The 14,512-nt window shown below is 42.9% G+C and overlaps 1 protein-coding gene across 7 annotated transcripts in view; it reads right to left on the bottom strand.

Moving 5' to 3' along the window:
- LOC131536430 (BAH and coiled-coil domain-containing protein 1) overlaps nucleotides 1-14,512 on the bottom strand; it is an 83,720-nt gene that overhangs the window by 26,121 nt on the left and 43,087 nt on the right. For 4 of the 7 annotated variants that reach the window (XM_058769333.1, XM_058769327.1, XM_058769330.1 and 1 more), the window contains 10 exons: nucleotides 9,874-9,999; nucleotides 7,482-9,662; nucleotides 7,061-7,175; nucleotides 6,766-6,971; nucleotides 6,465-6,620; nucleotides 4,038-4,282; nucleotides 3,135-3,480; nucleotides 1,548-2,414; nucleotides 851-1,020; nucleotides 411-547 (listed from right to left, as the gene is read on the bottom strand). In XM_058769333.1, coding sequence (XP_058625316.1) covers nucleotides 411-547; nucleotides 851-1,020; nucleotides 1,548-2,414; nucleotides 3,135-3,480; nucleotides 4,038-4,282; nucleotides 6,465-6,620; nucleotides 6,766-6,971; nucleotides 7,061-7,175; nucleotides 7,482-9,662; nucleotides 9,874-9,999 — 4,549 coding nt within the window. The remainder of the gene's footprint in view (nucleotides 1-410; nucleotides 548-850; nucleotides 1,021-1,547; nucleotides 2,415-3,134; nucleotides 3,481-4,037; nucleotides 4,283-6,464; nucleotides 6,621-6,765; nucleotides 6,972-7,060; nucleotides 7,176-7,481; nucleotides 9,663-9,873; nucleotides 10,000-14,512) is intronic. The other 3 variants (XM_058769328.1, XM_058769334.1, XM_058769329.1) reach the window with 3 other exon arrangements.

The following is a 14,512-nucleotide window of genomic DNA, read 5'->3' as shown; positions in this document are numbered from 1 at the left end:
GAAAAACATGGTTATCTTTTGCTAAACATCTTTTCATTATGAAGTGTGTAATTTCTGCGCACAATACGTAGTTGCAAAAATAGGCTATTTCTAATTTTCCAGACAAGTGATTATTTTTAGCATAGAATGACATTTGGGGTACTGACGCTCATAAACGTTACTAGGGCAACCATAACTAGGGACGCCTACTAGCAACCATTGCAGTACAGCTCTAGCGGTATGAATAGGGTTTTATTGAATAGAGTTTAATCTGCATGTAACCTTGGATAGGTGAAAGTAAGTTAACATAAAATTGCACACTTCACTTTTCAAGGAGGACTAATTTGGACTATGAGGGCTTGTGTGTTCACACAGTTTATGCATAAAGAGTGAAAAGATTTAATAGATTTGTGATGGTGGATAGTGCTTACTGGTGATCATGCTTCCTCTGGAGTTTGGCCAGTTCTTTCTGCTTCTCTTTGTAACGCTGTTGCAGCTCTGCTAGCCTCACTCGCATCGCCAACTCCTGCCCATCCATACTGTCCATGGTACCTTTCACTGGGCAAACCTGGAGCAACCAAATCAAACAACCCTTCCCTTAGTTGCTGGTCAGTTGCTCCAGTCTTGGATGACCTCTTGGATGACATTCTAGTTCTATCCCTGAGTTAATACAGTTCTGTTATCCTATTAACTTTGAGTTAATTACAGTCCTTAACTAGACTGAGGATGCCAGTAAAGTAGGATGCAAATTACATATGTCTTATATTCTCTTGCTGGATAGGCTACATTTATAAAACTGAACAAATGTTCATGTATTCTAGCGTTTGCTTATCTTTAAAATGAATATGAGAAAAAAACATGAATGTGTTACCGGCTCATGGCGAGGCGTCCAGCTGCATTTTCTGCGCAAGTTGAGAGTTCTTCGAGCAGGAAACTGCTTCTCAGCATCTGTGGTGCTGCTTTCCTGTGAGCCCAATTCAAGGGCACGAGCTGCTGCCAAAGTAGCAAGACTCTGCAGGTCAAAAATCCATTGATCTTCTTCTTTGATGAAAAAAAGAAACACATCAATAATATATTAAAGCTTTCATACTGTGAAATCTAACATATATTAGCTATTTATCTGGTAGCTACGCTAGCAGGAAACAGGCATTGTAGGAAAGACTGAAATGAAGGGCTAATTTATGTCTTGATATGTCTTCATTTATGACTTTACATCCTCTTGCATGAATAAAAAAACCCCATCATAATATGAAGGAAGCTTTAACAAGAGGTCAAATTGCTAATTAGCTTAGACAATGCTCTAGAGTGAAAACACCAACTGCTTTTGTGATTTCAAACCACCTTTTCACTGTTTAGTGACAAACAGGACCACTGTTTGCAGAAAGTTTAACAGCATGAGAAAAGAACAGATGCGACACAGATATATGGTCCTTACAAGGGAAACATTAGAGATTGGTCATGAAAATCTGGGTCCTGAACCAAAACCAGTGCCCTGAAGGAGTAAAATTCGATTTTTTTATTTTTTTTAAATTGAGCATTTTCTCCCCGCAAACATTCCAATAACATACCTTGAGTTTTACCACAACTTTGGTGATACCGTTGCAGTTCCAGATCAGCCAGTTCACTCAGCAATTCCATGCCATGATAGGTGGAGTTGAGTGGGCCACAGTATCTCTGGGATTGGTAAGGGGAAGGTGGAGAGGGAGGAGGACAGTCCCCACAGAAGGCTGCTGCAATCAGGAGCTCCAAACTCCAGTAACTTGATGTGAGACTCTGGGAGCAGCTAGTCGTTGTTGGAGATGGAACCTTCACACAGTTTTTCTCTTCATCTTCCTCAGCAACCACTGCAACATCTGCTTGGGCAGTGGTGTTTGGCAGCTGGTTGAGTGAATAATCAGAGACACATAGTTGTGGTATTGGTATTGGATTCTTCAGTCTGTCAATGTCTTCATTCTCTTGAGGAGGTATATCTTCACCCACTTTTTCCTCAAAGGTAACAATCGGTTCTTCTTGATGGATTACTTCCTCAGACGATAGGGAAGTTACCTGTCCTACTTCACAGCCTGAAACTTCAGCAGGTGTGCAAATTATCTCCGCATGCTCCTTTTCCTGATTACCCTCTATGGGTTCACAGCAACCCATGGCCATGACTGTCTCGACATCCTCCCCTTGCACAAACACACCCTCAGGCTGTTCTTCAATTAGACTAGTGGCATCAACGTCCATTGTTGGCTCTTGTGGTTCTTGGAGTGGCCTCACCATTGCATGACATTCTAGGCCCTCTCCCAAGCTGGAGAGAGCTGGAGGAGGATGCTCAACAGGTTCAGTCTGAACAGCCTCCAGATCAGCAGGCTCTGCCAGCTCTACTTCTTGAGTGGTGGAGATATTCCTATATCCCATGTTGATTTCTGGATAGGTATATCCAGGTGGTAGATCTGTGACAGGGAACATAAACAAAGCTCAGTTGTGCAGCGTTTAAAAAATATCAGCATATGAAACGGTCTTATTTTTGACAACCTTAAAAGGGTGACGTTTTTAATAAGTTTTGCACCAGAGGTCTGAACAAGAACACATTTCATTCCACATGACAGCGACACTATGCCTTGATCTTGATTCAACTTTAAGAAGTGCAGCTGTTAAGGGGGTAATTCTGAGGTAAAACAGGGCTCTCTTTTTGACACTGCTGTACCCTCTGGCACGCTGTAACAGTTAGTGAGGTGTTAATGATGATAAAGAGGGTGTGGCCTGGGTGGGTGGGGGTGAGTCTGGACAAGGTGTTTCTCCATCATTACTGATGTGATGGCGCTGGGAGCTGAGCTGGCAGCCATTTTCTGCATCTATCAGCAGCTTAGTCAATCGTGTTCCTGCCTATATAGCCGCCCACACAGAGCCACAGAGTCTAAAAAAAGCCCTGATTGTTTCTGCATGAGGGGCTCAGCATGAATAACAACCAATATGTGGCTCATGTGTTTTTGAGACACGATGACTTGAAGCAGGCACCTAAGCTTCAAGACAAAGACACAAATCTAGAGTGAACGACCACACAAATTCCAGATCGCCTCTTAATGGTAACAGACAAAAGTTTTCCAAGTCAACAAGTTAAAACATTGCATTGCATTTCTAATATTTATATATGTAAAAGAAAATAACTTTACCAGGCTCCATGGATTGAGGATAGTCTTGTGGTGGCTGCCCTTCCACTCTCTTTTCCTGGGACTCAACAGTTTTAGGCATCTGTGATGGAGAAGGGCTGATGGCTGGTGAGCGGGGTGTTGCAGCTACTGGACTTGGGGCGGGGCAGGGAGTAGAGGGTGTGCTTTTAGGGTGAGGCCGCAAACAAGGGGACTGGCAGCAGGGCGACAAGTGGGCAGTGGAGCCCCTGGGAGGTGAGGAAGCTCGGTTGGATGGGCCGTAGGCATAGCACTTAGCAGGTTTGGGAGTCCTGGGGTCAGACAAAATGTCTTCTAGCTCCATGCTCTGTTCTTCTGGCTTCTTTTGCACCTAGGCATTGAAAGAATTAGATGGAAAAAATCCATAAAGAGAATTCAAGCCCCATAATGAGATCTGGGCAGTTTGGTTAATTAAAGGGAATTGACAAATATTCTAAAGTCCGCCAGGTCATGCAATCTCCACATCAACGTAATTGCAATTTGGCACCCCTGTTTTGCTGAATCAGGTTTTCATTTAGGCCCTGCTTGCTCAGATCTATTGATTTAGACCTGCAATCAAAAAGAGTAGTGCTAGGCCCAATCTTACCACAGTCCATTGTTGGCTGCATTTGGTTGTGTATGTCTAAAATGTAACTGGACCTTGGAGGAAGTTATGGATCCTAGGGAGCAGTTGTGGTTTTATAGGGGATTTTTTAAATGAAACTCATGATTTACTGGCTCCAAATGTTGTTTACTCCCCTGCACACAAAAATGACTGTCTAGTTCCACAGAGAGGAGTGCATCCTCTCTCAGTATCAGGTGTCAAGCATTAGCTCATTTGAAAGCCCAGCTGTTTCTAAACCACTGCTGTACAATGGTTATATGAGGGGTTGTGTGTGTTTTGTATACCTGGCTGTGGTCGGCTGCGGCTCTCTGCTGCAGTTCTATGTTGTTTGCTACTCTGTGTGATGGAGGTGGTGGCGTGTGATGGCTGGGGTGTTGCTGATGCTGCAGCTGCTGGTGTTGCTGGAGAGCATAAAGCTCTTGTTGCCGTAGAAACTGCGAGCGAGGATACACAGCAGGATGCTGCATGTGGGAGTGGGCCCCTCGGGCCCTGTAGACTGGGGGCCACAGGCCAGGCTGCTCCATCACATCTAATGAGAGAAATAGAAGTGTTAGTGTTGTGTGGAATCATGTGGAAGGCCATGTTAGGCAACAGAATGTTAATATATCTCACATAGGGTCTCACATAGAGATCATCACCTTTACCTGTTCTGAACCACTTAAACATGATCATAATTTATTACACATAGACGTACTTATAGAGATGAGACACCTAATTACATCTTATGCAAACACAGCCTATACTGAGGATATTATACAACTAGTAGTGAAGTAGTAGAGGGTATAGATACAAAGGTTTGGATACTTTGATATTGGTTGGTTTCATTTATTCAATTTATTCAACTTCTGACTGTTGTGGGTGTTCTATCAAAAATAACTTCCCAATTAGACAACAAAGGCCCTTTGTGATATGTTGAAGGCATGGTTTACTCAAAAAATGCAAAGTCTGCTGTCATTTACTCACATTACCTTACATTGTTCTAAGCCCATGTTACTTTCTATCTTCTGCTGAACACAAAATATGTTTTGAAAAATGTAGTTTTTTTTGGTCACCATTGACTTCCATTGTATGTTCAAAAAACAAACAAACAAAAAAAGATTAAAAAAAAAAAAATCTTTCATGTTCGACAAACAAAAGTATTGTACAGTCATATATGAGGGTGAGTAAATAATGACAGAATTAGCATTTTTTAAATTTATATATTTTCATCACAAGATATATTTAAAAAATTCAATGTCATTCAAAGTATTAAAACTAAAATTAAATTGAAATTGAGAACAAAATGCCTTGTGAGAGATAGGCGATTGTGAGTTTGGTAGATTTTTATATCTATAATAACTGTGGCCTACACTGAGTGCACGGGACAGAGAGACCCATCAACCAGCACTCCCACGCTCTTTTCGGTGTCTTGCTCCCTGTTCACCACTTTCGTTTTCTCACACTTACTACATTCCTCCCACAATTTTTCTCACACTAGAAGTCTCCAACCCAAAAGTGCAGCCGTGTGAGCACAGAATGATACATGCTTTCAATAATAATTATTTGAATAAGATGAAAGTGAACAAATGGAAGCAGTTCCCATTAGAATAAATATTAGCATGAGAAGCTTGGCATTTGACAAACTATATTCCCTCCCTTGAAAAATCCCCTTCTCTGGAAACCACAGTGGACCCATACTACAGCATGTAGTCTATGCGACTTCTTAGTTCCCATGTCAGGGATAAACTCCTGCCGCTCCCCTGGCAGGAACCGAAATCCAGCCGTGCACATTTACAGTGACACATCTTCAGCCTCTGCCTCCGCAAGTCAAATGTGTTTTTCTACTCTTCCCATTTCACATAGCATCATTAATGTGCATGTTCAGCCTGACCCCTCTTCTCCCTCCCCTGTGCTTGCCTTGACGCATCACGGACCTTTGCTCTGGAACATTAACCCAGCTTAACTAATGTTTCCCGGGGGAAGGCTTTTGTGGATGCACTTCCCCTTTCAGCTGGAATTCCTGTGGAGCACGGAAGGAAGTGTGCCTTCGAAGACATGAAGATAATTAGATTTCACAGCCTGTTTGCAGAGCAGAGGCCTGTGTAGACTTTTAAGGCTGGGAGGTATTCTTACGTCAGCGTGTTTTAGAGCACATATGGCAATAGCTTTGAGGGGGGTGGTGAAAGCATCCTGACCCAGATCATGTGGGGGTGGAGCAGGTGGTTGACAGGAAAATGTTTGTGTGATTGTGTGCATATTGTGTGTTCTCCTCTTGCTTGTTTCTGCTATTTCATCTTAGAAATTTTATTGGCTGTTATTCATTGCTGTTCTCTCATTCCTTGGGGCATTGTATACACCTGAAGAATAGTCGACTAGACTTCAAACAAATCTGAAATTATAAAATCCACTGTAATGCCTGAAACTAGACAAAGCAAACTTTTCGAAGTGTGCACACTATAAGAGCATCAATTACAAGTTTGAGTCGTGTAGTGGACATGGTTTAAAGTGAACTTGTATCCTTGAAACTTGAGTGGAATCACTGTTATAGAGCATAATTTTTCAGGCTTGGCAACCTGACAGTAAAATCTTCAGGTAGAAGCCCATGAGAGCTGCTGTGTGCCTCACAAAAAGAATGAATGCTAAATCTAACAAATGGGTCAGGCTCAGCAGGGCAAATAAATTGAGGATATGGGAGGAAATGAGAATACTATGCAGAAAACACCATGGTATACCAAGGTGAGTAGCCGGGTGTGTAGCAGGCTCACTGGGCAGCACCACCAGTTGGGTGGAGGGGTCCTGGGGCAGGGGTAGAACTGGCTGAAGAGGGGCAGGCATAGCAGCAGAAAACCCAGGAGGGAGATTCTGATGCAGAGCTGTGTGGCCAATACCTACAAAACACAAGACAACTTTAAGGATTTAACATTTTTAAGTTTATCATTTTTAAAACAAATTCATTAGTAGAAACATAAATCAACATTTGAACATCACAATGGCCAAAAAGGTCAAGAAGATTCTATACTCGACATTACTGACCGTAGGAGTGACCTGTCATCCAAAGGGAGGGACTTCCTGTACGTGGCATCCAGTGGTGGTGAGCAGAGTGTGTATGTGCAGCTGGGTCTCCTAATTGGCTCGACTGCATGGAAGTGCCACCTGGCACCATGATGTGAGAGGTGAGGTCACCATGGCAACTGTTTGAGGGATGGATGTGTGCAAATTCCACCCTTTCCTTGTTATCCCTGCAAAGCCAGATTGGAGACAGGTGAAAGGTCAGGGCGTGAGCATGTGTGACAAGTGAAAAGAAGTGTGAGAGGGGTGGATCGTTCACCTGATATACACGTCTCGTTCTCTCTCTAGGCACCGGTGGCCCATGTGTTCTACGCTCATCCTTTTCCTTTCCTCCTCTCCAGTTGAATCTGAAGGATACATGGAGCGTGGGGTGCCTACAAAATGGTTAACAAATTTACATCAGTGATTTTCTCTCATCTGCAACTCTCACTGTCTTTGGCACTCAGCATGCAAACAGCTGTTGAGCAGCCTTTCTCTACAGTGGCATGTGCTCTTTTTCCCCCTGCACCGGTATTTTCAGCTGTAAGAGGGAAAAGCTGTTTCCACTTTGGGTCTTGGCAAGTTCTGCTATTTATTTTTCATCAGTGAAGTCTTCCAGAGGTCACAAATAAACAAACTGCTCTGTGTCACTGCCCATTGTTTGTTTAGGAAGGCCCTGACAGATCAAAGGTCAAGCTTACCTTTCATGGTGGAGTGCACCCGCCCCTGTCGGCTGCTGGGATGGCTGCCTGATGCTTGGCATGGAGGTTCTCTCTGTCTTGCCACAGCAACTGCAATTCCTACCGGAGGCTGTCGCACCTCCCCCTCTACATGTGGGACATCTCCTATCTCTCGGCCACGTCCACCGCAATCAGCTCGCTCGCTTTCATGGCTTTGGCCTTTCCTGGAGGGTAGGGTCTGCTTGCCTCCCTGTATAGAGCAGCTGGTGCCATTAGCTGCTGTTTTGAGGTTCCCAAGCCCTCCAAATGGGCTCTTCTGGGACAGAAGTAGAGGCTGCTGGTTGCTGTACTTCAGAAGGTTCTTCATGGCACTGTTCTCTCCCTGTGAGCTTGTGACCTCCTGCTGATTTTGAGGAGGAGCTGGATGAAGGGGAGGAGGAGGAGGAGGACCCATTCCTGCCGTCTGGTGCTGCTGTTGTGTGGGCGGTCTGTTGTTGGCAGCTCCACTGTTAGGTTCCATGTAAGATTTGTGCTGGTTCTCTTCAGAGTGGATGTGATGAGGTTGCATGGCCCAAGGTGGCACTGATGTCTGCTGATGTGGGTGATGCTGCACATTGTTGTTGTAGGCGTAAGGAGACATTTCCATCTTCCGCTTCATCTCCTGGTTCCCATTAGCCTGGGCCATGTCTGTGCCTGGGGTATCGGGGCCAGCCCTACTGTGCTGTTGGTGGCGAATGCGGGCAACCTTCTGTCCATCTCGCTGCATAGAGCAACTTCCATGTCCTCCTCCACCCGTGTGCTGAGTCATGGTCTTCCCAGCAAGAGGTGAGGGAATGGTTGGAGGCCCGGAGTGTGAGCAGTCTCTGTAGGGCTGGGAATTGGTGTTGGTTTGGTTGGGTAGAGGATGAACAGTCTTTGTCTCTTGAGTCAGTGTAGATCTGAAGATGTCTGTTTCCATACTGTTGATGCAGTCAGCACTGCGGGAGCGCACAGTCTGGTGTTGCTGGGAATGGCTTTGCTGCTGCTGCTGCTGTTGCTGCTGTTGTTGCTGCTGTTGTTGCTGCTGTTGTTGCTGTAGGTGATGGTGGTGATTGTGGTTGTGCATCCAGTCAGGAGCTTTTTCAGCTTTTCTGTAGGGATGCTGCTGCTGGGTCGGAGGTTGATGCTGTTGTTTCCTGGGCCAGTTACCATGATGCGCCCCATTGCCAGTCTTTTCCATGGCCTTGTCCTTGACACTGTTCCCTCCACCCCCAACCCCCTGGCACTCAGAGCTGCCCATCTGGAAGGGGCCTCCAGTTTTCTCCCCAAGGTGGCTAACAGATGGAATAAATGTGGCTCCAGTCACTTTAGGGTCTCTGCAGCCACCACTATTGATTCCTTTATCGTGCAAGGAAGGATTTCCCATAGGGGCTGGCGGTGGAGGGCAGAAAAAGTCAGGGTGATGGTGTGTGTGGCGATTTTGGTGTGGGTGATGGGGGTGGCCAGGATGGAGCTGCAGACAGTGGAAGCCACTTGGATGCCCCCCTCCAGCAGCCATGGGCAGTGGAGGAGGCACTGAGTAGGGCAAAGAATGCTGCAGTGCCTGACCTCGCTCCAGACAGTCTGTAGGAGGCTGTTCACTGATCCGCATCTCCCCACTTATCGCCTCTTTTCCACAGCGCCCGTTAGTGCCACCACCCACGTGTCTGTTTTGGACATTATTGGACCCTACATTACCTCTACCCACCCCATCCCCACCGCAAGTAGTCATGGAACCTTTTGCCCCTGTTCCATGGTCCCCATTTAGCATCTTTCCATTGAGCAGACAGGCACTAAGAGGCTTTCCCATGCTCTGTGGATGTTCCTTATACTCCATAGGCAGAGTGGCTTTGTGTCCCCTGCTGTTCATCTCTTCCATAGAGGCTGGATGTTGTGGGTGGAGCTGGGGTTGATGGGAGTGATGATGGGGTAGTTGGTGATGATGGCGGTCTTTAGAATCATGTTTATTACTAGGCCTGTCTTTATCTTTTGCAGATGAAACCACACCTCTCTCTAAGCTAGGTTCTTTAAGACCCTTTTGTAGGTTCATCCCACTTCCTGCATCTCTGTCCCTGCTGCATGAGCCCTGGGGTTGTCCCGATCCTGTCCTTGACATTGGCTGGATGTTGTGATTGGCTGAGATGAGTGGGGGCTGGGACGGGAGGCTTCTTAAATAGAAGTTCTCTGTAAAGTAGATCAGATGGGGCTGTTAATCATTTAAACTAGTGCCAACTTAAGCTTTCCTTGAGGGTCAGTTTATGGAACTATGCCAGAACTATCATATTTGGAGACTACAGCAGAGAAGTAGAGCTGCATATAAAACATGCAACGTAATCATTATAACAGTTTATGAAATAAGCAGAAATGTCAATTCCAGAATTATCATTTTGCCCACCTTTTTGTGTATCATAGAAACGATGCTGTCCATAGAGGACCCCACTGTTGGCATGGTGATCCAAATGGCTTATGGGAAGAAAGGTGTGGGCTAGACTCCCTGAGAAGCGAGGATAACCTGGGACTGCTGTGAAAAAAAGAAAAGAAATAGAAGGTTATCATATTAGCGGAAATGTCTAGAAAGATAAAATTGCATTACATAAAATACAGTAGCAAAAGAAGAAGTGAAAGTAAGAGTGTGAGAAGGAGAAGAGAGAGCAATAAGGCAAGGAAAGCTCTGATAACAAGACAATAATCACTGAGACACTTTTTTTTTTTTTTGGCCGTAAGCATTCATCTAATCCCCCTGTTCCAATGCAGCTGGTGTTCCATATTCACCAATAACCACAGGCTTTGGATGTCATATTTGCCATTCCTATTTGGGTTTGCAATGCAAACAAGAACACAAGTTCAGTCCTAGGGATTCAAGTAATGGATGAATTCGGTCTCCTGAACATATGGTTCTCACCGTGCTAATCTCACAAAGTTCCCATTGCTGAGGTAAGAGATAACACAGTAAAACAATAAGCAAAGAGTCCTCACAGCAGAACATGTGGTGATTTGAGAAAAAGGCCAAGGATCAACTTTATTTCAGCTGTCTCGACTCTCCAAAATCTGTGACTAACACAACAAAGCCATAGGGAAAGAATTTACAAGAAAACCAAACACCTTTCAAGCACAAGCCTTTGAAGCTTAGTAAAGAAGAAGACCTTAACCTTTAAATATGTGATAAATGTTAGCCTCATAACTTTCTGGGACAATTATAGCGCTCTGATTGACTGTGACATTTAAAATACTTACACGAGAGTGATATTTATGACATTTTTCAGAGTACATTACATTACTGAGGAAAATAATATATTTCCTGATCTATCAAAAACAGTTAACCTGCTGCAACCTGGATAGTACTATGTTTATAAATGGAGATAAGGTGAAGTAATAATTACCAGAGCCACTCAGTTAGGTTTCTGTCAAGTTGTTTGTTTATTGATTAATTGATTGATTTTTTTCTTCTTTTTTCTTCTTTCTTCTTCTTCTTCTTATTATTATTAACAATTAGTTTTACTTTTTATACTCAGGCTGGGAAGGATAACCATGTCTTTTACCTTCTATAAATTTCCCTGAAAAAAACAACAATAGTAAATATTAATAGTAATCTGCAAACTGCCCTGCTTGAAAAAGCCAGTGAATCTGCCTAGAGTGGTCAATGTCCAGTCTTTAAAGGGATATTTCACCCAAAAATGAAAATTCTCAGCTAAAGTTATTCCAAACCTGTATGAATTTCCTTCTTCTGCTGACCACAAATATATTTGGAAAAATTGGTAAATACAACAGAATCTAGTCCCCATTTTTTATATATATATTCCCATTCTACGGAAGGCAATGGGGACAGGCAACTGGTTGGTTACCAATATCTTCTTTTGCATTCAACAGAAGAAAGTAACTCGGAACAACTTGTGAGTGAGTAAATTATGACAATTTTCATTTTTGCCTCTTTTTATTTATTTATTTTATTTTTTGCCGTACAATAGAAGACTGTTGTTTTGGACACACTGAATTTGTATGGGCAAAAACAGGATATCAAATGATCAAAATATCTAATATCTTTTTTGTTTTCCACAGAAGGAAAAAAAGGTTTGGGATGACATGAGTAATTTAATATTTTTTCCCCATAAACTATCCCTATAATGCAGTTCAGACTGAAGAATAAAAAAAACCCTCCAGTTATATAGCGGCTCCATTTTATTAAACGCACAGAGGAAGGTGATAATTGCAAGCTCCATTTTTATTCTCACTGCCTGTCAGCATTAATAAGCATATTCATTTATGCCAATTCATTTAAGAATGGAAAAAATAAGGCTCCCTTTGAACAATACATTACTTCTGTGGGTTATGCAAAAGTGTGATACAAGCTTGCGTTATGCAAATCAGTCTTCGGATGTTTCTCTGGTGTCTTTGTATTTCTATGCATGACACTTGGCAGCGTAATCCCGTTTCACAGTGACGTCTGGTTGCGCCCGATAGTGGCTGGTTGCTCGATGCTAGGCAGAGGCCTCTCAGGGCAGGTGAGCAGGCGCCGCTGGGCATTGCACTGCACATTCAGCCGTTAATCTGGCCAGGACAAGGGAAGGTGCTGTGCCAGCAGGCTAGATGAGGCAGGTTTTACTGCTTAGTGCTGACATTAATGCTGCTAACACTGTTGCACTCACAGAGACGGCAGCTGTCTGTAAGTGATTGACACCAGCTCACTCAGCACATGCAGAACTGTTATTATCTGAGCAGGATGCTACTGCAGCTTATTGCAGAATATTTACAGGAAAAACTTTGGAGGCTTTTCTCCAAATCAGCAAAAAAAAAAAGAAGAAGAAGAAGAGCTAGAGGCTCACCGTACCTACCAGTACACACCAGGGCTATAATACATTTGGAAACATGCCGATGATATTTTTTCCAAAACTTTCATATGGTTTTGCCACAGATTGGTACTTTTTAAAAAAGAAATTTACCAGTTCAGTCCCCCTGGAGCAACTTGAGATTAAATGCCTTGCTCACAGATACAGTGCTGATGTCTCATGGCTGCTGGCTTGAATTCAGGATGCAGAATTCAAATTGGAATCTGAAGTAGTATAAATAATTTAGAACTGCTGTTACTCATTAATTGCTTATTATTATTATTAATAATAAGCCTAAATTGTTTATCTGAAAACAATGTTGTGTTAATTTATAGTGCTGAATGGTTCTACTGTCTTTCCTAATTATTTTGACTGTGCAGAACCTTGTGATTTTGCTCAATTTCTTTTAGTTACAATTCAGTAAATCCCTCTTCCTGTCATTCCGATTCAAATTTCATTTTACCAGCTTGTGGGTTGTGGCAAATTTCAAATTTCATGAACTCATGAATTAAATAAGAGCCATTTTTTGCTCAAACCAGTTGAAAAGCACTTTATCGAATAGGCTAATTCCCAGACAATAAAGCTGTTATTACGCGGGCAGATTCTTTGAAGAGAGCTGGAACTTCTACAAATGCTAATGGTACACAATTTGCACATTCCTGCTAATCCTATCTCTCAATCTTCCTGTTCACATGGACAGCCAATCGTTCTCCCTGTGTCTGCTCATGACAGCGCATACAAGCACGCATCTGTAAATAGCCCAGAGTAAATTGTTTAAGGAGAGACAGAGAGGGGCAGATAAAGCTGCCTGTCGAGATTGCAAATTGAGAAGAAGTGACAGAGCAGTACAAAAATGGCAGAGGGTGGAGAGGAAAGACAGAGGAGGATGGGAGGAGGTGAATGGTACTCATCAGGACTGCTAATTGAAAGGAAGTGATGGAGCCTAGCAATGGAGGAGGGGGAGGAGAGGACAGCCTGCATTCTACCGACAGAGAACAGACATGATTGGATTGAGAGAGATGAAACAAGTGATGCATGAGGGCTATAAAGAGACATAAGCCCTTCTTCCACCACCAGGGACCTGGTGGCCAATCTGCAACTGTTCCACCATGAAAAAGGTGATTCTTTGCCAAAAAAAAAAAAAAAGGCCCCAAAAGGGTTTTGAACCAAGAACTGCTAAAATTAGGCAACATCCGCAACAACAATTTTATAATTATACATAGCTACACTAGAAATGTAATTTGGCAATACAACACATGTTCAAATTATAGATCTTCTAGTTTGTGATTATGTTTAAAATAATTTTATTTGCAGCAGCTTGTGACAGCATAACAATTACTTTAGATACTAAAATACGTCACAATTTGTAAGACTGCAGGTTGGGATTGTTATGTTTGGTTCTCAAGTCAGTGGAGAAACTACCATTGCCAATCCTTGAACATCCAAGCACCAGCTCCGGCACAAGAACCAGCATCATTTCATAAAAAAAAATGGGGTAGAAGAAAGCAGAGGATGGCAGCCTCTGTTTGGCACAGTTAAAGCTGTGATTTGGACACAGACCAGCTGGCACTGTGCCTGCTGGGCTACCCTTGTGTTTTCTGTATTTCAGTTTCCCCCTTCTACAAGAAATTTAATATACAGTAGTTGTTGTTTATGGGCTGGAGTGATCAGAACGTATGCTACTTCATACGCACTGTTATGACATTATGGGGTCATGCATCAGTAGATTAACACAGTTGCAGTCAACTCCTTTGAGAGTCAAGTCCCATAGGAACCCAGGGCAGTTTTGCAGAAGTTAAATGTTTATTCTTACTGATCTAATACCAGCTTAATCCAATTATGTAACTGCAAAATTTTACTTTTATTTAAAACAGCTAATGTAATGCATGTCAATGCAAAATGTATTTGGCAACTACAGTATGGTGATTTGTCTTTAAGACATTTGTAGTTTTCAGATTAGCATCTGATGTGTCCTTGGGCATTACAGTAGTAAGGAAATTCATAAAACTGTGATTAAAGAGCTGCTGCAAACTGACATTTTTCATAGTTACATTTTGTTAGAGTTATGTTTATGCTTGTTTGCAAGAGGAGTAAAATCCTTAATTCAAGATATATGCTTGAATAGACTTAAAGATATATCCTATGAAAAACAAATGACACTCAATTTGCTTGTCAAGAACATTTATACTGGGAAAAAAAAAAGAAAAGAAA

Source organism: Onychostoma macrolepis, chromosome 03 (assembly GCF_012432095.1).
Source record: "Onychostoma macrolepis isolate SWU-2019 chromosome 03, ASM1243209v1, whole genome shotgun sequence".
NCBI classification, from domain to species: Eukaryota; Metazoa; Chordata; class Actinopteri; order Cypriniformes; family Cyprinidae; genus Onychostoma; species Onychostoma macrolepis.
This window is presented reverse-complemented; position numbering and strand designations above follow the sequence as displayed.